The sequence below is a fragment of the Sitophilus oryzae genome, unplaced genomic scaffold (genome assembly GCF_002938485.1).
Source record: "Sitophilus oryzae breed Bouriz unplaced genomic scaffold, Soryzae_2.0 scaffold_1744_pilon_pilon, whole genome shotgun sequence".
NCBI classification, from domain to species: domain Eukaryota; kingdom Metazoa; phylum Arthropoda; class Insecta; order Coleoptera; family Curculionidae; genus Sitophilus; species Sitophilus oryzae.
Window position 1 is genome coordinate 1,297,195 of NW_022146440.1, and position 22,889 is coordinate 1,320,083.

Genomic DNA, 22,889 nt, shown 5'->3' on the forward strand with positions numbered 1-22,889 from the left:
CTTGTTGTATCAGAGAAATGATAGGTTTTTTGATTCTGCTTGTTACTTTCCCCCTCTACAAGAGACCTATATTCTAAAGTAATACTTGGAGGGCACTCTCGGAGTCTAACAGAATAGTAATTTTCTCGCCTTTAAAATGGAAGCAGAACAGAGTAAATTTCATTCATTTGCCTAGTGAAGAATATTTCTTTCATACCTTGAACACTCCTACGCCATATCTTGTATAGTCTGGTCCAACGAGACTTCAGTAAAAATCAACTTCTTACAGTTGAGGGTTGAAACTTTTGGTGTTAAACAGCAAAATAAAACACTAATTCACCACAACACATCATCACACAATCACTTTTGCACTGGACTCGCGTTTTGCTAACCATGTTAGCATCATCAGCAGATGATTAAAACTGAATAATGATAAATCTCATAATCTAACTATCATGAGCAGCCTTCACCGTCTAGACTAGAGTTTTCCCACACGAAATCTTATAACTGCAAATTTAAATTCCTTTTAAAACATAGAGAATATCACAAGTCCTCATTACAGGGAGTATATAAGTCGATAAGATATATTGGAGTTGCCTCTTGAGACACATTTTTGGCATTACCAGACTTTTCTGCTACAAAAAGAAGTATGTAATTACGTACACGGATAATAATACATTCGTTGGAGTATCAATTCATCTCAATAAAACTTATAGACTAAAGTTGCTTTCTACATATTTTTCGAGAGTTATAAGGTTGCCTTTGTATACGTTTTATTAAAGTATACTCTGGGGAACTAAAGCAAGTTCTCCAAAGAGACAAGCTAAAGCAAGTTCACCATGCATAGATGCCAGATATGCAGATGACAGGGAAACCGTTAATCATATATCAATCTAAGGTTCTACCCGCATTATAGTTATAGCCTAGAGTTGATTGATTCGTAGCAAAATCGGTCTTTTTTCGCGTAAATAGGGCCTTGGTTTTATAAGTAGAAATACACAATCCATTACTACTAAACCAATCCATAAGACAATTATAATTGCTTTCCTTTATGATAATGACATTGTTAAGATTCTCGTTTGAATGTTTTTAATGCCACTATCTTCGTTATTGTGTTTTTATGTTCTAGGAACGTTTTTAATATTAGCTAACCGATTGCCAAGGGGAGGATGTTTAACCTTCACTTCATAATATGATACATTATTTTCCATAGTCCATGATCTCCTTAGGTATAGCTTTTTAGCGAAAGCACCCTTAACAATTCCTATCTATAGAATGATGACTCGCAGTGCTGACTGAAATGTGACAAATTTGAACAATAATGGACATTGCAAGAGTCTATTGTCTATTGTAACAAATTTGGTAATAATCTTGCCAAATGTAAGAATAACCAACATAGCAATGATAATTTCTGTTTCTTCCTCACAAATCACTTATTTTAATTGCCTAAACTTTCAGAATCTTTAGACCTGGTTTTAATTCTGCAAAAATATCCCGATCAGAGACGTCCACGTGGAAATTTGACCCCTGTAAGTGACTAGGTTAACTAACGCTAAAACCTACAAATTAATTTCTGTGGGGAAACCCCCTAGCAACACTGAAACATTATCAAAATTCAAGGGACCAATTTCAAAGGGAACTACAGGCGGCTGACACTATCTGCTGAGCCTTATCCAGGCTCAGAATTCCAATATAAGGACAGTGAGTTGGCGAGTCATCATCTCGAGGGAGGAGAACCATGATCAGGTCCCCACAATAGGAATTGACCTCAAATCCAAGGAGTCAATAGAGAAAGAGGGATATATCCTCTATTATAGATTCGGGACAACACCGGTATCAGATCTAAGTCGAGACCAAGTTAAAGAAGTGGGGTTAGACATAGAACTCACTAGCTATTTTTTGGCGCCCAAACGTTGTTTGATTGTATATTATGATAAAATAATTATAATATTAAGCATACTTATACATTTTTATATTAAGACATGTATGAGATACTAACACAATAAATTGAGGTTAAATTTTAAAAACAAAAATATTTACCATATTCCCCATTTTTAATTCGAGTTTTTAATAATAATGATCATTAACATTAAAGAATATACATATAAAAAACTTACGTCATAATATCGAACACTTGATCGGCATTAAATATCTAAATAATATTTAATAACATCCCATTCACTGGACAGCAACTGCAACAACACCGTTTTAGAATATTACTTAATTTATAATATTCTACCAAATTGTTTTTTATTGTTGGAAATCACAACCATGTGATAAACACACATCTCGCTCGCCAAACACAACATACCATAACCAAAAATATCAACATCCCATTTCTATCATAAACTCTCCTGGACTTGTCAACTGGTTATGTTTTTCTCCATCTGTGTCACGTACCGAACAAGGAAAGCACTCGTCGCAACTGACCGGATGGACATCGACCGAACTCGGAGCTGTTCGATGAAGAGAGATGTACTGTGCAAGTGGTTGCGCCTTAGATGTTTTGCCGGCATGGGGAACTTGGGATTCCTGCTTATTACAGTTCGTTCCTGCATCGTTGTCGGCAGCAGCAGCAGCAGCGCGATCGCGAAGAGCTCGAATTTGTTACGCGAATAAAAACATTTCGAGAAAAAGAGACTTTTATTTTTATTTATTGTGCCCATAGTGTGTTATTTTTTATAAGTTTTATCTACATCTAGTGATGTGACATTGTTTTATTTAAAAAAAAACTCCCAGAAGAAATAGTACTTGAATTGTGAAAAAAAATCCACCAAATTTGTTTAAGGTAAGTTCTTCATATTTTTGTCTGAAAAATTAGTTAACCTCTGAATGAATATAATTCAAATTAACTCTAATTCATTAATTTTACCGGCAGCGTGTATTTCGTGAAATAGTTTAATTTTTGCGTGAGTTGAATTGATACCTGTTTGGTACGCCAACGCGTGGTTCATTAATAATCAAAAGTGGTTCAAAATTCGATTTTTTATAATTGGTATTGCATAAAGTCGTTAAAGAAAGTGCGATAGGTGCGTGGCGTGCCAAGTGATAGCGACACTTGTTAAAAAAAAGTGGCGCTAATAATGAGGAATGCAGTTCATGAATAATTTCCTTTTTTTTCAAGTATTCAATGAAATGTTTATAAATTATTTTATTTAGTCATTTAAATATATTGATATTACCGTATTATACTATTTTTTTATTAAATTATATTATAATACTATTTGGTAGTGGTTTGGTTTGGTTATCTGTACATATTCTTTAATTCATTTATCTCAAATGAGATAGAGCAAGCATATACCGTATGATCGAATAAAAACGGCGTCAACGATGGCTATGAAATGAAGATCGCTGTCATTTTATATGTAAATTTAGATGGGAAATGTCATCGATCGTCATTTCCAAGCCAACTGGACGCCGTTTTTTTTCGATAATACGGTATATGATATTATGTTCGTATGTTTACTTGGTAATTATGTTTATAATAACATATACCGGGTGGTGCATCGGTATTGGAAACAAGAAATCCCATGCAAATTTTGAACTGTGTACATAATATTGGCTCCCCTATCGATTTTAGAGATACACATGCCAAATCTGAACAATTTTGAATAAGCCGATTTTATCTAATTTAAGAAAAACTGCATCTATTTTTAAATTAAAACTGAAAACAAGCTAATAATGCATAACCAGACAAATCTCAACATACCTTAAGTTGTCAACTTATGATTTTGTCATTGTCAAATGTAATTTGTTGTCTCCAAAAAAATCCTCTGTGGGTATTTCGCCACTGCACTGCAAGAGAATCTACAAAATAAAATAGTTATTTTTGTAAACACTTCTGCGTTAAACCCAAACGGACACTACATGTCAGAAGTTATGTTTACAGTTATACAAATTTGCCTAACAAAGAAAAAAATGCTTAACGTTTCGGAAAGTTTATCTCTTTCCGTCGTCGGAAGCAAAAAAAAATACAAAAAAGCCTCTTTTATTTTTCTTTTAGAGGCTATCGCTTTTTTCATTATAATTTTGGCGTTATTAAAATTTATTCTGTGCCCTGTGTCCCATGAATGCTGACAAATCTTAGATTTGTGAAAATCTCCCTTAATTAAATAATCTTTATGTTCTTTAATTATAACATTTAAGGCTCTCGATGTTTGATTGGTGAAACAATTCATTTTGTAATTTGTTGTGCTGTCTACACTACTAAGTTATACTACCTGCGATTAGTGTCTTCGAAGTGCATTTTGTAATTTAAAACTTCTTCGAATTAGGCAAAAGCTTTATTGTACAGAAAATACAATTTGACATTCACAAAATCATAGATTGACAACTAAATGTCATTATTAGCATTTGCCTGGTTTTGCGTTGTTCAGTTTCAAATTAAATTTAAATTAAATTAGTTAAAATCAATGCAAAAAAATGCAAATGCTAGTTCAAAATTCTTCAGATATTGGCAAGTGTATTCAGCATACACAGACCTTTAAAATACCTATTTACGAATTCGCTATGAAATCAGCAGGGGAGCCAATATTTGCATGGGATTTGCTATGTTTTCAACGGAGATGTACCACTCGGTATATTATTTTTACAGTATTTTTAGTATTGCAATTGAATATAATTACATAATTTTTAATAGTATTATAAACTTGTTTATAATTAGATCAATAACGTGAGTGTGTCAATTATACAAGGTAGCATGAGTATTCCACAATTCTAAATAAGCTCATTTAAAACTTTGATGTGTTTGAAGATTTGGACAGATGATGACAGAAAAAAGCAAGAGCAATGCTAATCCATGTCTTTCACTAAAAAGAAATTTATATATTTTGTAGTTAATTATGAATTGTTTTATATAATGTAATATTAGGTGGTTGGACGTCTCGTTATTTTTAGGTGGTTTTATTGGTTTCTCTCGAAAATGACAGACTATGAATGTCAAAGATTTGCTCTTTCGACAGACTATCATCCTCATCATCATGATTTTCAGCTTATTCAACTATTTACAATTATGGTGTAACCTCCCTCACATATTTAGATACTCGCATTGTAATTCGCCCCATTGTTGTCTATTGTTGGTTATGCAGGCCCAAATTATCTCTGCTAATTTCCTAATATCATGGTCCCATCTCAGGTTTAGTCTTCTTCTAGGTTTCTTAATTCCTCGTGAGTACCATGCTGTAATAATTGTTGTGGTCCATCTGTTGTCCGTTCTTCTTGCCAGGTATCCTGCCCATTGCCACTTGAGAGATTTTTTTTCTGTTGATGACATATATTACTTAGGTCTTTTGTCGTGTCCGCTCTATTCTTTTACGTACAAACTATATAATAATAATAATAATAATACAGATAATACTTCTACTCAAGACAAGCAGAATCTCAATACTATAGAGCTATTGTAAAAGCAGATAAATACACCCCACTAATACTAAGTGACGAAGAAAAAACCTGGTCCATAGTGGAAGGCGCAGACAAGCTTACCCGCTGGAAAGAAAAGGCTCTACACGGAAGGTTTCCCCATGACTTAGACCAAGACACTGTCAACAAACAAGCGTCGTACAATTGGTTAAAACGTGGAGAGCTACAACCGGAAACTGAAGAGTTTTTTATAGCCATCCAAGATCAAGTGATTAAGACCAATAACTACCGAAGATACATCTTAAAGGACGGAATTGAGTCTGACTTATGCTGAAGGTGTAAGAAAGCAAGTGAGATAATACATCACGTCATAGGAGGATGCCAAGCTATAGCACAGAGTGACTACAAATTTAGACACGACCAAGTGGGAAAAATCATACACCAGGAACTAGCATTGAAATATAAACTCATAGAGCATAAAGTTGACTATTATCAGTACGAACCTGCTACAATCCTTGAAAACAATGAATATGAAATGTACTGGGACAGAACTTTAATAACAGATAAAAGACTAGAACACAATATACCAGATATATAGTAGTGAAGAAGAAAAAAGAAAATGAAGTGTTGCTCATTGATTTTGCGGTGACAAACAACAATAACCTAACACAAACATACAGAGAGAAGATTACCAAATATATTGATTTATGCTTTGAAATTAAGGATATGTGGAAATACGATCGAGTCCGGGTCATCCCATTGGTACTATCGAATATGGGTGTAATACCAAAAACACTAATTGAATCGCTGAGGGCAATAGACTTAGAACCATACCAGTACCAACTTATGCAAAAATCTGTAATCCTTAACACCTGCCATACAGCAAGGCGATTTCTATACATGTAACTTAACCGGGAACGTTTCTAAGCCAGAAAAGTTATCACCATCATGGTTGGGACGACTCACTCCTCCAACCACGAGAAACCAACGCATGTAGTTGAGATAAAACGAAATAATAATTATAATAAGATGTAGTAAGTAGATATACATCTAGTCTAGTATGAAAATTATTGAATAAATGGTATATAATTGTATATAAGTATATATTTAAATAGAACGTACGAAGATATAGTTTGTATTTAGTAATTGCATTATTGCCTTACATACTATAGTTCATGAAATAAAAATACAGTAAAGACATCAGCATAATTCCTTTGATATTTACCTTCAGTAATAAAATATTCCATATAAAATAAAACAAATGTGTAGGTATATCAGTAATATATAACATATATTATAACAGCCATTAATAAAACTTAGTAGAGAAAGAATAATAATAATAAATGGGTTTATTGATTTTAAAGGAAAAATTACAACAAGTTTAAAGAAAAAATGATGGCGAGGTCTAGAACAAGGTACCTACTTAATCTATTAATCTACAGGGTGGTCCGAATTGTATTCCGGAAACTTTGGCAGCATATTCTGCAGATAAAAATAAGTAAAAAAGTTCATATAAATGTATGTCTTAAAATGCTTAGTTTCGGAGATACAGGGTGTAGAAGTTTCATTTTTATTTCGATTTTTTCCAAATAATTTCTGAAATAACGTTAATATTTAGATTAAAAGTGGTGTCTGGAAGTTTTTTGGCATGAGAAATTCGATTTTGATGTCAGTATGATTCCTACTTGTAGAGGGCGCCACCTACATTTGTTTTAATTGCTTTGAAAAGTAATAACTTTTTGTCCGTACCTGTATAAAACTACTGAGTGAAAAAATATTAATTTCCGTGACATGATTTTTCTTCGAAAAAATGACAAAACAGTTTCTGTTGAACTTTTGGCACAAAAACATTTCAAATTTATGATTCCAGTTTAATAACTATTTAGTCAACATGTTTAATTTATGCCAATAACGACAGGTTTCATAAATTCGATTTCAAATATCTCGAGAACCACTACTCGTAGCGATTTTTACTAAGAGACTTTTTTTATGTAAAAAATGTCGTAAATATCTATTTTTCTACTCAGTAGTTTTATACAGGTACGGACGAAAAGTTATTACTCTTCAAATTAGTTAAAAAATATGTAGGTAGCGCCCTCTACAAGTAGGAGTCCTAAGCACCAATTTTCATCCAAATATTGACGTTACTTCAGAAATTATTTGGAAAAAATCGAAATAACTATGAAACTTCTACATCCTGTATCTCCGAAACTAGGCATTTTAGGACATACATTTGATTTTTTTTTACTTACTTTTATCTGCAGAATATGCTGCCGAAGTTTCCGGAATACAGTTCGGACCACCCTGTATATATTATAGTCTGGTAGTAAGGCAAAATGCTAAAACTTAATATAAATACTGGTGCACATATCTGAAAAATATCTGTGATAGATATTATTAAAAATTGCTCAACTATCATTTTGCAAAAACTTTTCCGTCTTTTATCTAAAACATTCATATTCATTCACATAATCAATTATCATACAGTTCAAGTGAAAGTATTACGTTATTTGAAGACTAATACAAGAACTTTTATTTAATACAGTATTTTTTCTTTACTCTTACTATTGTGTCAGTGGTTCAATTGATTAACCAACTTTTGGCATCTACTAAATACTTTGTTTTACTCTCGGTTTTACTGATACTCATATTGGTACAGATGGAAATTTAGAGAAAAAATCAAATTAGCATACCTAGCGGGTGGTGCAACATCGTTAGAAACATAGGAAATCGCTTGCAAATTTTGTGCTGTCCAGATATTGGCTTCCTTGTTAATTTTACAGCGAATTTGTGAATAGGGGTTTTAAAGGTCTGCGTTTGCTTGCCATATTTGAACAATTTTGGACAAGCCGATTTTAAGTAATTTAAGAAAAACTCATCTATTTTTAAATTAAAACTGACGAGGTAACAATGCAAAACCAAGCAAATGCCAACGTACCTTGAGTTGTCATCCTATAATTTTGTCATGATTTTGTCAATGCCAAATTGTATTTTCTACACGTTAGGCTTCTGCCTCATTCGAACCATTTTTGAATTAATAAAATACATTTCGGGGATACTAAGCGTAAGTACTATAACGTATAGTAATGTAGACAGCGCAACAAATTTTATTTGATCATGATAAAATCATATACAGGGTGGCCCATCGAAAACGTTCCGCAAGGCATAACGGCCAGGGTAATTTTTTTTTTCAGAAAATCCAAAAACACGTCAATTTTGTTTGTGAGGGGGACAACTTTTGCCCCAAAAATGATTGCAAAATCTTCAACCCTTTAAGCGGGGGTGTCATCCTCCAACTTTTTCTCTTATATCGTTAAACTGACCTACAATAGAATTTCAATATCTCAATATCGTTAAACTGACCTACAATAGAATTTCCAAAAATACCAGCCCGCGACGATCAAAATCGTCTTCGTTGAGTTCTTGTACCAACTGAATTTTGTACGGGTGGAACTTGTGATTTTTTAATATCGTTTGGACACTTGTACGATTCACGCCGGTCGCTGTCTCATTGGCTAATTTTCTTGTACTCAGCGTAGTATCCATGGCAACTTGGCCCAATACGAATACCCCCATAGCTTCATTTACTACAGGATTTTCCCTCTGCCTCTTTTTATTCATAACGGAACCAGTTTCGTGAAATTTTGCTACTAAATCGGGAACAATTTTGCCATAAAGGTGTTTGTCAGGATAGCGTTCATTGAATATCTGCGCAAACCGATTGCCACATTCATTATTTTTCAAAATAAAGTTCGATTATATCCACTTTTTCTGCAAGTGAGTACATCATAATTGTTTAAAAGTTTAACGATATTGAGAATAACTTCAACGCACAAGTCACAGAACAGCTAATCCTTCATATTTTCTCAATGACTCGACCGATTTTCAAAAACGAAGCGGGGAAATATAGAGAATAGTAAGCTCTTTTTATTGCGGCGCCACTTGACCCCCCTTCCCATTTGAAAAAGGTGGGGGATGACACCTCCGCTTAGACAGTTGAAGATTTTGCAATCATTTTTGGGGCAAAAGTTGTCCCCCTCACAAACAAAATTGACATGTTTTTGGATTTTTTGAAAAAAAAATATCCTGGCCGTTATGTCTTGCGGAACGTTTTCGATGGGCCACCCTGTAGGTTAGAAACATAACTTAAGGTATGTTGACATTTGACTGGTTTTGCATTTTTACATGTTCTGTTTTGGTCAAAACTGTTCAAATTTAGCAAATGTATTTATCATTGTATTGTATTGTATTTGACTAAGAGTGGGTCTCATAGGGGACCCTCCACTGAGGCCGCGAGGGACTATTGTGGCTCAGTTTCTACAAGCTCTAATTTACAAAAGCGTCAAAGTTCATCCTCAAGACCCAGCCTCTTAACCCTTAACTGGTCCGGTAATAGATATGTATCATAAACGGTCCGGCGTAGTCTGTGGGACTACGCCTTCTAAAAAGTTAAAAAAACACAAAAACTAAGAAATAACAAATTTTTATTTATTATATATTATATTATGTATTATTGAACTAATCTAGACAAAAATGGGTTGAATTAATATAAACTTTAAGAAAACATAGTACAAAATAAAATAACATACATATAAATTTGAAAAAAAAACAATTAGATTTTTACCAAGCTCTAAAAAATAAAACCAAATTACTAACAGTCATTACAATACAGAAATAAGTTTTTAATAAGTTATAAAACTGAAGTTAAAGAAAAGGTTTTTAGTTACAGCATGAGACAAAGTTCATTGTTTTCTTGAACATGTTTTACAAAATGAATTCGTACATTCTACGCGTTAAAAATAATTAACTAGGACATAACATTGTCTTTAACTAGGATAAAAACTCTAGGATACGAATATATCCATGGGCGTGTTCTGGTTGTACAGGAATTGCAAGTATATTGTAAGTATTCTACCAATTGTAAAGTCTATTTCTCTTGGAATATTTGACATTGTCAAACGCATTTGTTTGACAGATTGTCATATTGTCACTGTCACAGTCCTCACCATATCATTTTAATAGAGTTTCTTCATAACTAGAGTCTCCTAAACGCACTCTTTTCGAAGGCCCGGCCATATTTTACAAAAGTTTGTCACACACAAAAAAAAACGGTCCGGCGTCGTCTGAGAGACTACGGCTAAGTAACTTCTGCCATAACTTCTAAAAAACTAATCCAGTTTAGGTATAAATATGGCTATCAGTCGTTGACCGTGAGGGGGAGGATTAGCTGGAACGCCAATCCTGTAGGCGGTCCCAGTAACTAATGAGAATGAGTAAATTATTTGGCGTAGTCTGTCAGACGACCCCGGACCAGTTAAGGGTTAATATAAGCCGTTATGTCTGAGGGCGATATGTCTCCTAGGTCTGATAGGTCTAGCATGGGTTTGCCAAACATCTCAAACCTGGTCCTGTTCCCAGCGGGGCAGGTACACATAACGTGCTTCATTGTTTCATCATCTTCCATACAGAGTCGGCATTCGGCGTCTTCCACCAGTCCCGTCCTCTGTAGGTGAGATCTCAGCCGGCAGTGGCCCGTGTACACTGCAGGAGTTCTCCTGTTCTATGTTTGGATGGCCCTGCTAGGATTTTTTTGGCATGTTCCATTCCGGGACTGTAATTCCAGTCCCGGAACGTCTCACTCCTAACCCATTCACAGAGCCTGTCTCTTGCGAGATTTTTAGGAACGCTAAGTGTCGGTACTGGGCCCACGAATGGCGAGCCTGCACCAATTTTGGCGAGGGAATCAGCACGTTCATTTCCCTCTAGGCCGACATGTCCCGGTATCCATATTAGCGACACTTTGTTCCTATCTCCCAGTATATTGAGTAGTTTCTTACAATGAAGAATCGTCATAGACGTGCTTTTCGTTGCCTCAAGTGCTTTCAGCGCAGCTTGACTATCCGAAAATATGCATATTGTTTTCCCGGTGTATTGTTGTTCTACCAGCAGTTGCACACAGGTTTCAATAGCATATAGCTCAGCTTGAAAGATCGTGATGTGTTTTCCAAGACTGTGGTAGATCTCAGTCTTTGGACTGCTGCAGTAAATTCCTGCGCTAGATCCTTTTTCGTTTTTGGATCCGTCCGTGTACCAACACATTTCCGCATGTAATAAGCCGTTTCCCGGCTTATCCCATTCGTCCCTATTCGGAAACAGGACGTTGTAGGTGCGCGTCAAGAGTTGGACTGGTGGTGTAAGATCCGAGATCATTCCCATAATCTCATCCGACTGTAGTTCTTCTACTAGCCGGTTTTGTATGAACATAATTGTTCCTTGGCTTCCTCGTGCTATATTTAGAAACCTATATGTAGCCCATCTCGCCTCTATTTCCAAAAGAATTTGAAGAGGAGGTAGATCGAGTAGGGTTTCCATAGCTTTTGACGGCGTGGAATGGAAGGCACCAGTCACCACAAAGCATGCTTGTCGTTGTAGTTTTGACGATTTATTCTTTGCCGTTATTTGTATTTATCATACGCAGACCTTTAAAAACCTATTTACGACTTAGCTGTAAAATTAATAGGGGAGCCAATATTTCGGCAGTTCAAAATTCGCACGGAATTTCCTATGTTTCCAGCAACGATGCACCACCCAGTATATTAAAATATTGGATTGATATATCGAATACGTTATAAACTTATTGAATAATTTAAGTTATTTTTAATTGTCATGTTAAATTTCGTTCACATTAAATTATTAAATAATTTAAAAGTTCGTCTTTTAATAATTCATATAGTCTATATTATTTTAAATCGGTGTTAATTCCTTAAAATAAATTCATTAGCTTCTCTCGGGGCTTTTCTATAATACGAATAGTTAGTTAATTTAAAGATAATTAAATTTCAACTGCTAGATGTTTGTATTATTTGTAACAGTAGAGTTACAGGGCTATGCAGTGTTATTCTAGAGAATGCAGTTATTTTACCCCCTATTTATTTTTAGAATTTTATTCTAATTTGTTTGGACCTATGTATGATGTGAATTTTATTCTAATTAAAATGTAACAGTTTTGCGTATGATAATGTAGTTAGGATATTATAGATGCTTTATGTGTTGGGTTGGACAAAGAAAATTAGTGATAAGCACGATCCCATACAGCACATCAAATCACATTTACGATGTGTTTACATTATTAGATGTAGACACAGGGTGACACAATTCCCCCGATGTAAATATGCTACGTTTACACATTGTAGTTCGACACGTATGCACAAAGGTTAAACGTCCGCCTCACAATGTAGCCACAGTATAGCATTTACGTATACACAAAGTAAGGGATACACAGTGTGCCGTAGGATACACAGTACTTGTGTATTACGTTTAAACTATGTTTACACATTGCAGTTGTGACTACCGCGTGTATACGTATGTATTTTGCTTCGTATAATATACATTTTATGCTGGATAAAACTACTTCTTATGAACGAATTTAAGAAATAATACAAGTTTTGATGCCTAACTTTTCGTTCTTTTAAGAAATATTTATTCAATGATACCAATTATATCTTTCTAGAACGAAAATTAGGAAGACAAAACTTTGTATTTTCCAAAAGTATCTCGATCGTAAGTTCAAGAGAAGTAGCCTTAAAATTGTTCCATTTTTGTTTTGTATTAAACGTACCATTTTTCTTCCATAAAATGGATTAAGTGGTTAAAAAATAAAATTCTTATATTTCTTTATATCATGGAACGCAATAGCGCAAATAACACAATAATATAATAATTATATACACTGCAGAAACCAGAAGTAAGAAAACACTGTAAAAGAACAGAATTTGTATCAAAATGTATTAAAAATATAAGTACCTAGTATAACAACATACTAAAATGGTAAACACTGGTATATCGCCACGATTTGGTGGACCTCGTTCAGTCATTTTTTCAGGTTTTTTCTCCTCTTTTCCCTGCAAGCAGTTGGTTTATTAGCATACTCATTCATCGAGCACTCTGTTGGTCTTTGTTGTATTTTATTTCCAGATTAACAATCTCACCCTTAAATTTTATATGAAACTGATTATTGAATATTAAACATATCCGTATATTGATCCATCAATAACTTACCGAATATCAGTGTAAGAAGTTCTTTGAAGTGTTTAAATCTTTCTTTCTCTGGTCCATTTAGATTTTTATTATTTCCAAATTAAAAAAAATATATTGCAGAGCTAACTCAGCTAACCTCTTTATCATTATAGGAGAATATTTGGAGTTTTCATTCATTTGAGTCAAAATTTGGTAAATTGGGTATCGAGTAAGGGAAGAACTATAATATTAATAATATATATATAATACTCTTAGGAAGGTGTAACAAGGTAATTAAAAAGTTGTACTTACCTTAAAATCTTTTTTAAACTACACACAAACAGAACATTTATATAGAGCTTCCGAATGATAAAACAATAATGGCTGCTAAACACATACCACTTCTAGAAAGGAGAAAGGAGAGAGGACACATAAGATACACTTGGTCGGTGTGTCTACGCTGAGGCTATCCGCGCATGCGCACACCTTCATTTCATGCTCGATGTAGACACAACAGTACACTATTACAAAGTGTCTATATAGATATTTATATTATGTGTATATGTCAAATTTTTACAAGATGTGTACTATAGGCACAACTATGATACGAAGTATCACACATACATATGACTTATACATTGTATGTCTCATATACCGACGTCAGATTTCATTATTTTAATAATTATTTGTTACGTTACAAAAAACTCTTTAGAATCTTGAGTGCATACGGTATACAACTAGTAAACACTGTATCACACAATTTTATCAATATAAACCTGCTTGTATCTCATATGTATATGTTAGAACTAGATGAACACTTAGGTTCACTTTAACATATGTTGTTTCTCATGTGTCTCCCTTGTAGAAACGTAATTTCATTTGGACGAGCTGTATGGGATAGGCCTCTTGGTCTTGGTCTTGCACAAGAAGCAAAACCAATACCAAGACCAACATTTAATCTGCAAGATCAAGACAAAGTCTAAAACTAATTTTAACTTCAAAACCAAGACAAGACTCTCTTGGTTGCATTTGCTCATTATTAAAGAAAATAATAAAAGAAATCAGAGAAAGTTTGTGTTATTTTGATTTGAAATATAATTTTTACAAAATCATTCTTAAAAACTTTTATATTATTGACGTACCTTCTCCATAAAGTGCATTCGCCATAAAAAATTTTTGTTTGTTCTAAAATGGTTAATCCCGTTTATACTTGTTCAAATTTCCATACCGTTTTAGAGAAAGTTAAGCAAAACATGAAAATATTGTTGAATTTTTTCCCAAGAACAGTTCCTGGAAGTCCTAAAATTCAAAAGGCGTTTCTATGATAATATCCAAATCTATTTAATTCTTTGATTGATGGTTATTAATAATTTTGATTAACGTCATATTCTTTGCTGTTGTTAAAGTATTAGATTTTCCGATAACTATCATCAATCATCACCCTCTCCGTAGTATTGAACCAAATAAATGTTGTGCTTCTTTAACATTTTAAAACAACAATCGTCGATTTAGACAATTGCCAAGTCGGTAGGCCATTGACCATGATATGGCCGAGGACCGCGGTTCGGATTCCTCGTAAACAAAGTAGACCCAAAGTAGGTCCAGATTAGCCCTGGCAGCAAAAAGACGACGTTAACTGAAATCTTTACTTTATGAATAACAATCTATCAAAGAATAAAAACGAAGTTAAATTACCATAGAATAGAAACGCGTTTTGATTTTTAGGACTTTAGGAATCTTTAGGAAAAAATTCAACAATATTTTCATGTTTTTCTTAATTTTCTCTAAAACGGTATGGAAATTTGGACAAATATAAACGGGATTAACTATTTTAGAGCAAGCAAAAATTTTTATAAAGAATGCATTTTTCTTAAAATGTCAATAATAATAAAAGTTTTTCCTCTTGTAAAGACAATCCGGGAATATACTGTATATAGTACAATTTATTATATATCTATTTTAAAATAACAAATATGAGCTTGAATGAACTATATGTTAAACTAAAATTTCTTCCATGAAAAGTTATTACGGTTTTATGCAACTATTTCGTTCTCATCTGATATAATAAAAATACGTTTAGCAAGTTACCTTTTATTTATGTTACCATCATATTCACAATAGTTTTTTAGTTTTGTTTTTTTCTACACAGAACCACTAAACGTCACGCATTGTGTCCGCGAGACCATAGCGTTTTAGATTTTTAGACGATTGTTAAAAGTAATTTTTGAAATAATTACAGTTACCTCGCTGGCTAACTTGTTCGACCGTGTACCAGACCTATTTAGTGCTTTACTGTCGTTCAAAACTTTAAATGAGGTTTTTACCCGATTACAAAAACAACTATTATAATTTGATGACTTGATTTAACCCCCGATGTTAAATATAAGTACTTAAATTTAAACCCACCAGAAATATTCAAACTCAGATTAACAAAATAAAATATTTTCAAAATAACCTTTTATATATACAAGCTGCGTCTCAAAAGCGGCTCACCCCTATATTTTTTTTTATTTTTATAGATAAAAAACGAAATTTGGTGTGTTCATATATGACATAAATTAGGATTAATTGACGTATTCAATTTTTCACTTCCTGTTTCACCGGAAATTACTACAACTTTTAATTTTTCAGTAACATCCTCGGTATTTTTTTTACTTTATTCGATAGAAAATGACACTCTGAATAGAATGACATTTTATATGTCAACTTTTGACATTCTCGCTTAAGAAAATAGTATTTAAAAATTTCAATATAGAATGGCTGTGTTAAAAACACTTATTTTTAATCAAAGAGCCTTGGAAAAATAGATTTGATCGTCTAATGTTTTTTCGTGTCTTGTCCTAACAGTTAAAAGATGCCCAAATCGTATTTTTAATCATACCGCAATTTTTTCAAATGGAACGAGGTTGACTCATTAGCATACTTGGAAAAAAAATTACTAATAATTTGGCACTGTAAATTAAAATTTAAAATGGCATTTTTTTTTTTTAATTGAGACATTCTATTCAGAGTGTCATTTTCTATCAAATGAAGTAAAAAAATACCAAGGGTGTCATTTAAAAATCAAAAGTAGTAATTTCCGGTGAAACAGGAAGTGACCGAAAATAATTGAATATGTCAATCAATCTTAATTTATGTCATATACTAACATAGCAAATCTGTTTTTTTATCGGAAAAAATAAAAATATTATAGGGATGAGCCATTTTTGAGACGCACCCGGTATATACTCGTAAATTATTAATGGCGAACATATTATTCACCATTTACAAAACTTCGAGTGATACAGATATTCACAGTTATCTTTATGAGGTACTATTATTGTTCTTCCAAAAGACTTTATATTGCGATTTGTTATTTATGGTTAATAAATGTTTTAATTGTGTAAACAAATAATAAAAAAGAAGAATGAAATTATTGGGCAAACCTACAGTAAGATTAACCATGAAACATGGCTAAAATACGACTACCCGTAGACACTTAGTGTTTCTGCCTTCCGGCATGTTTCTGCTTTCTCTAAACAAATAATATATATTAATTTGAAACATTTCCAGACATGGGCAAATTCGAGGGGTGTCTCACTACTGGACAAATAGTTATTTCATAACCATTTAGAGAATATGGTTATGGATATTAAGATTACTAATTTATAACGAATCTAGGATGTTAAACACTATAATTATTATTTATGTTTAAAGAAATAAAAAGCTTAAATTAAGTTTGATTTTACATTAAAATAAGGATTAATTTTTAATACCCATAGATAAATCAAACAATACTCATTGAAGGATATTTTAACTATTTTATAATATCCCATTTTTTTTATTTCTTTCTTTAATATTAAATAGATGTCCGAATACATTTCATGAAAAAGTTAACCGTAATTAGTATCTATAATGAATTTTTTTGCAATTCTATTTTAAAGTGCGCAAACTAAAAGCCAAACCTAAATGAAATTCAGTCAGTTGCAGATATATTAAAAGCCTGACTGTATATTAAACCTTTTCACAAGATTCAAAAGCCCCAATGCAAACATACTTTAATTAACAGGTAATTGAAATTATGGAAAGAAAATGTTTAATTACCTCCATGAATAAAGGATAAAGAATCGGGTTAATTAAAATTCTTTGTATTTGTTCAATCTCGTCTGCTATTTTTAAATGAGATTTTATCTTTTTGATTATAAGTATGGAGATGTAGAGTTGTAGCTTAACCATACAATGCTAAATATTTTAAAACTAAAGAATTTTAGACTTTGCTTATACGACGCGACGTTTCGGTCAAAAGTATCACTGACCGTTATCAAGTGTAAACCAAACTAAATCCTAAAACTACTGTGCTGATATACTACAGCCGAGCACTCACCCGTGAATTTGTTGTTGCAGTCAAGCATGAGGTTCTCCACTAAGAATACCTGCATTGGAGTGTTTTATGAGTGGCTGCCATATTGTTGAAATTTCCATACTTAGATTGCTAAATATTTTATTATTGTTTGAAAAAAAATCTGGCCTCTTTAAATTTACGCTTTTTCCAATGGGTTTCTTTGTGGACAATCAGGGCTTCCTAATGTTGTGGTGCATGGATCACACATGATCTACAATGCCCGACTGGACTGTTTCACCTCTTTGCGTATCTTTTTTATGTCGTACATGTAGAGGACGTTTTGTCTCTCCAATATACGCACTGCATGGTACCTGGTAAATGCTCTTTTTCTTGGTTTTGCAATTCCGTTTTTTTTATTAGGATACTTCTTAGAGTAGTCCCAGACTTAAAAACAGTTTTAATATTATACTGCTTAGCTGTTCGCCTCATCTTCTCCGATGTTCTTTTCACATATGTAATCGTCAAGAGAGAGAAAAAAAAGTTTTATCCCTAACAATATTTGTAACAAATATTAGAACATTGATCACACCACATCATAGTAAACCTCCACATCTTTATGGATTACCAAAAATTCACAAAGGTGTGCCACTCAGACCTATCACTAGTTCAAGAGATTCGCCAACTAGCAGCTTAAGTAGATTTCTCCTTCACATTGTCGAATCATTGCATTGGTAGGAAAACATCTTCATTTGTTAAGAACTCTAAACATTTTGTAGATATACTTAAGAACGTAGAATTAAGTCCTTCAGACAAATTTCTCAGTTTTGATGTAGAAAATTTATACACCATCGTCCCTTTAGAATTTAGAGGAATCATTAGATATCGTCGAGGCTAGATTGCGGAATGACATAACGTTTTCCGAAAGGACTTTACTGCTTCTTACCTCTTACCTCTCACTAATTCGATGGAACTCTTGAGGTGCTATCTGCATAATTCTTGTTTTTAAGTTAAAGAAAAGTTGTATGCTCAAAATGATGGTTTAGCTATGGGTTCCTCCCGAATATGTATATGGAATGGTTCGAAACAAATGCCATTAGTACCGCAGATGTCAAACCTAAAATATAGCTTCGATATCTTGATGATACCTTTATAATCTGGAATGGAACCGATAGACAGTTGGATTCCTTTCTTAGTTCACGAAATAACTCAATCAGATTCACGACTGAGACAAAGAAAAACTTCTACATACCGTTTCTTGATGTTCTTGTCAGTAGAAGCGAGCGATGCATCCGTTAGCACTGCTGTATGTAGAAAACCCACACACACGGGACAATATTTAAATTCTCAGTCGAACCATTCTGAAGCAACCAAGGGAGGTGCAGTTAGGTTAGGTTAGGTTATATGCAGTGACCAAGAATCTCTGAATTCTGAACTAAGTAATATTAAAACCGATTTGCTTCAGGATGGTTACTCTGCAAAATCCCCAGACAATATTATATCCAATTGCAAGTCTGATTCATTGGTGCGCCAGCCTGAGGAGGATGCTTTCTCTCTCTTGACGATTCCATATGTGAAAGGAACATCGGAGAAGATCAGGCGATTAGCTAAGCGGTATAATATTAAAACTGTTTTTAAATCTGGGACTACTCCTAGAAATACTCTCCTAAGAAGTGTCCTAACAAAAAGAAAACCGGAATCATCAAACCAAGAAAAAGAATGCATCTACCAGGTACCTTGCAAGTGCGGTAAGTCGTATATTGGGGAGACAAAACGTCCTCTACATGTACGACTTGACGAACATAAAAAAACATTTGCAAAGAGATGAAACGATGAAATCAGGCATTGCAGATCATGCGTGGTCCAAGCACCTCAACATAAACTAGTCGGAAGCCCGGGTTATCACAAAGAACCCCATTGGAAAATTTATAGAGGCCGTATTATAACATCATCCGGAGAATAAAAATAGCTTAACATAATGTCATCCCTAAAATCAGTTATTTCTTTTAATTAAATATATTCGCGGCAACTTTTTGATTACTTTTTGATTGCTCTGTTAAAAGCGAATTCCCTTATTCATCAATAAACGTAAAAATTAGGTTTGGATTAAAAATATGACGAGCATAATAATCCTACAGCCGGATCTTAGACTATCTGATCTATTACCAAAAAAAAAATAGAGGCTAACTTAACAACTAAAAGGCTCAATTTGTTCATACATATAAGTAGTCTATTATTGATGAAAACAGTTCCCAGCTGTAATCCCTCGGGATCCCTTGGAGAAGGAGCCGAGGCTAAAGACAAGAATAAGCGCATTACCGCGCTGAAACGTTTAATTTACACTTGGCCCGTTCTAGGTAATTCTTTTTTGTTGTTCTGCCGAGATACGAACCATTTTGTTGAACGGTTATATCTAAGATTTCACCTTTAATATGCCATATTTGGTTACTATATGCATCATATCTCATTTTTTTTAAATTAAACAAGGATGGTTCATTAGCATATTTGGAAAAGCATTTTATTACCAATAATTTGATACCACACACTTGGTATTTCGAGTCAAGTTGTCGTTATTAATCGTATGTTACAATTTCAAATAAACCATGTGCAAAAATGTCAAAAGTTGACATATAATATGTCATTTTATTCAGAGTGTCATTTTCTATCAAATAAAGTAAAAAAAAATCCGAGAGTGTTATTTAAAAATCAAAAGTTGTAGCCATTTCCAGTGAAAGAGGAAGTGAAAAAAAACAATTGAATACGTCAACCATACTAATTTATGTCAACACTAATATAATACGAAATCTCGTTTTTTTATCTGAAATAATTTTATTTTTATGTGAGGAATCTCCCCACGAGAAGTGGCACATGTTTTTTAAAACACCCTATATTATCATAATACAAAGCACTTGATCAGAAATCTTTTAGAGCTGTAATACTTACTTACAAAATCTGTTACTAAGACACAATTATTTTAAAATTCAAAAATGTGTTCCTTTTTTAAATTGAAAGGTACCTACTAAGTTTACTTTTATAATAATTTAAGTTGATGTATTATTAGGTTTAGAGGGAATACAACAGAAAGTATTGTAAATGGATATATTGATAAAGGGAATAAAATATTTTCAACTCAATTTACATATTACAAGATTTTCTAGTTTTACATGACATTTAATGGATATGAGAATGTATCGCTTATTAATTATGAAGAATTTATTTGCATAAGTATTTTCTGCGACAATCATTTTATAACATTTCATATCTATAAATACAATAAATAAACAAATTTGTTATTCAAAATTAAGGAACATATTTAACTTAATGACAATTCCTTATAACCATTTTTTTATAATTATCACAAATGTATCATAAATCCCTATATTATGTCGTGCTTTGTATTATTACAATTACGATACTGGATTGGATTTGGTTTTAACAAAATTTATGTTTTTGTTAACTATTTAATTTTATTACATATATTCGCTATTAAATGAGACCTGAATAATATCCATAACCATATTCTCTAAATGGTTATGGAATAACTATATAGTTTGTCCAACGACAAGATCCTTGACAGTGATAGATGTGTCTGTCATTTTAATTTCAAAGTAGTTTATTTTATTTTACAAAGAAATAAGTTGGTACAATTGGGACGCATAGCAGAAAATTAATATATTTAAAATTTGACTGACAAGTGATTACTTCAAAATATTGTAAAAAAACAGTATAAAACTGAAAAAATGTAATCGAGTTATTTATTAAAAAAAACGGTATGTGTTACAAAACAAACAAGAACAAAACACACCAAAAAATATAAAAAAGAATTATTTCTTACTTTCAAGCTTCAAAAGAAACTTCCCGTATTTATTATTATATTTATAAATATAACTTATGTACAGATACAAATGTGTAATATATTCCACAGGAATAAATAAAACAACATAAATAAAACAAAGTATTTTATTAATAATAACACTTACCAAATTTTATACCTTAAAGATTAATTAACTTTAACCTTAATTTTTTTTAAACCTGTATCTTTTGACATTATTTTTCTACAGTAAAATCCATTATTTACCTATCATGTGATGCCGATATTTTACAGCTACTCCAGTTTTTAGTACGATTATATGTTTAGTACAATCCTTGTACCGTATACGAATGCACTTATCTACGACGAGATGGTAAACAAACTTTAGTGATGGTAACTTTATTGGTGTATAAGACTTTCTGCCTGGGCAGTGAGTATTAACTATAAACTATGCTCTGGGTCTACAGTTAATTTTCCCTCTATTTTTCCTCTACTTAATTTCAAAAGACACAAAATACACGTAATAACACGAATCAAAATGCGTTATCTTCCAAAACGCAGGGTATTTGACATAAGTTGACACAAAATTATAACCTATAATTTCGCAAGACTTTGACAAGCCTCAAAAATCTAAGGAGAGTTCATACGCATCGGCATACGTTTGTCGTTCATTGTTCCGTCGAACCAATGAAATTGAAATATGATCGCCATTTTTGAAATAAACCAATAAAACTGGTTAAAAACAACAGGAGACGACGCATGATGGATTTATATTTTAACCCATCCATAGTTAACTTAAAAAATATTAGAAACTTTTTTTAGTAAAATAAATAGATTTGTATGGGACGTTATCTGCTTATCTTCTGTCATCGTCTGACGAAATCTTACATGAAAAAAAAAACAGAATATATTTTGCCAATGTATAAGAATACATGACAGTGACAGTTGATTTTTGTCATTTTATTTCACAGATAAATCGTATTTTTTGTAATTTTACGGGTAAAGGTAAATATTACCGCAGTAACATTACCCTTTACATCACTATGTATAATCAATGAATGTGTGCTTGAAAGAAATGCTATTAAATTTAATAACTTTATGCCTGAATCAAAAATATATCTTTTCCTCTGTATTTTTTGAATATATCCCATATTTCGATATTTCTTGTTGGCGTCACGTTACCTTAATAACATACTTTCTTCACCTAATGAGCGAATGTTAATTGCGCACGGAAATGCATTTCCACCAGTTGTAATCTTTCCATAACTCTATGACTGGCAATAGTGAAGCGCCGAAGTATTTCCGTGCAACGCTAATGCAACAAAACCGTCCTCCTTCAAGACTTTCGTTCTTATTGCGGTCCATTCATTAGACAGTAATTTAAAACACTTCTTTTTTGTGTAAGAG

At 32.8% G+C, this 22,889-nt stretch overlaps 2 protein-coding genes across 2 annotated transcripts in view; one reads left to right on the top strand and one right to left on the bottom strand.

Moving 5' to 3' along the window:
- LOC115881898 (DNA oxidative demethylase ALKBH2-like) overlaps positions 1–2,372 on the bottom strand; it is a 29,152-nt gene extending 26,780 nt beyond the window's left edge. The window contains exon 1 of the mRNA XM_030899620.1: positions 2,097–2,372. Within this exon, the coding sequence (XP_030755480.1) occupies positions 2,097–2,101 (5 nt within the window). The 5' untranslated portion in view covers positions 2,102–2,372. The remainder of the gene's footprint in view (positions 1–2,096) is intronic.
- Positions 2,373–2,497: 125 nt separating this feature from the next.
- The window catches only part of LOC115881895 (probable GPI-anchored adhesin-like protein PGA55), a 222,833-nt gene continuing 202,441 nt past the window's right edge, over positions 2,498–22,889 (top strand). The window contains exon 1 of the mRNA XM_030899617.1: positions 2,498–2,767. The gene's annotated coding sequence lies outside the window, so the exon portion shown is untranslated. The remainder of the gene's footprint in view (positions 2,768–22,889) is intronic.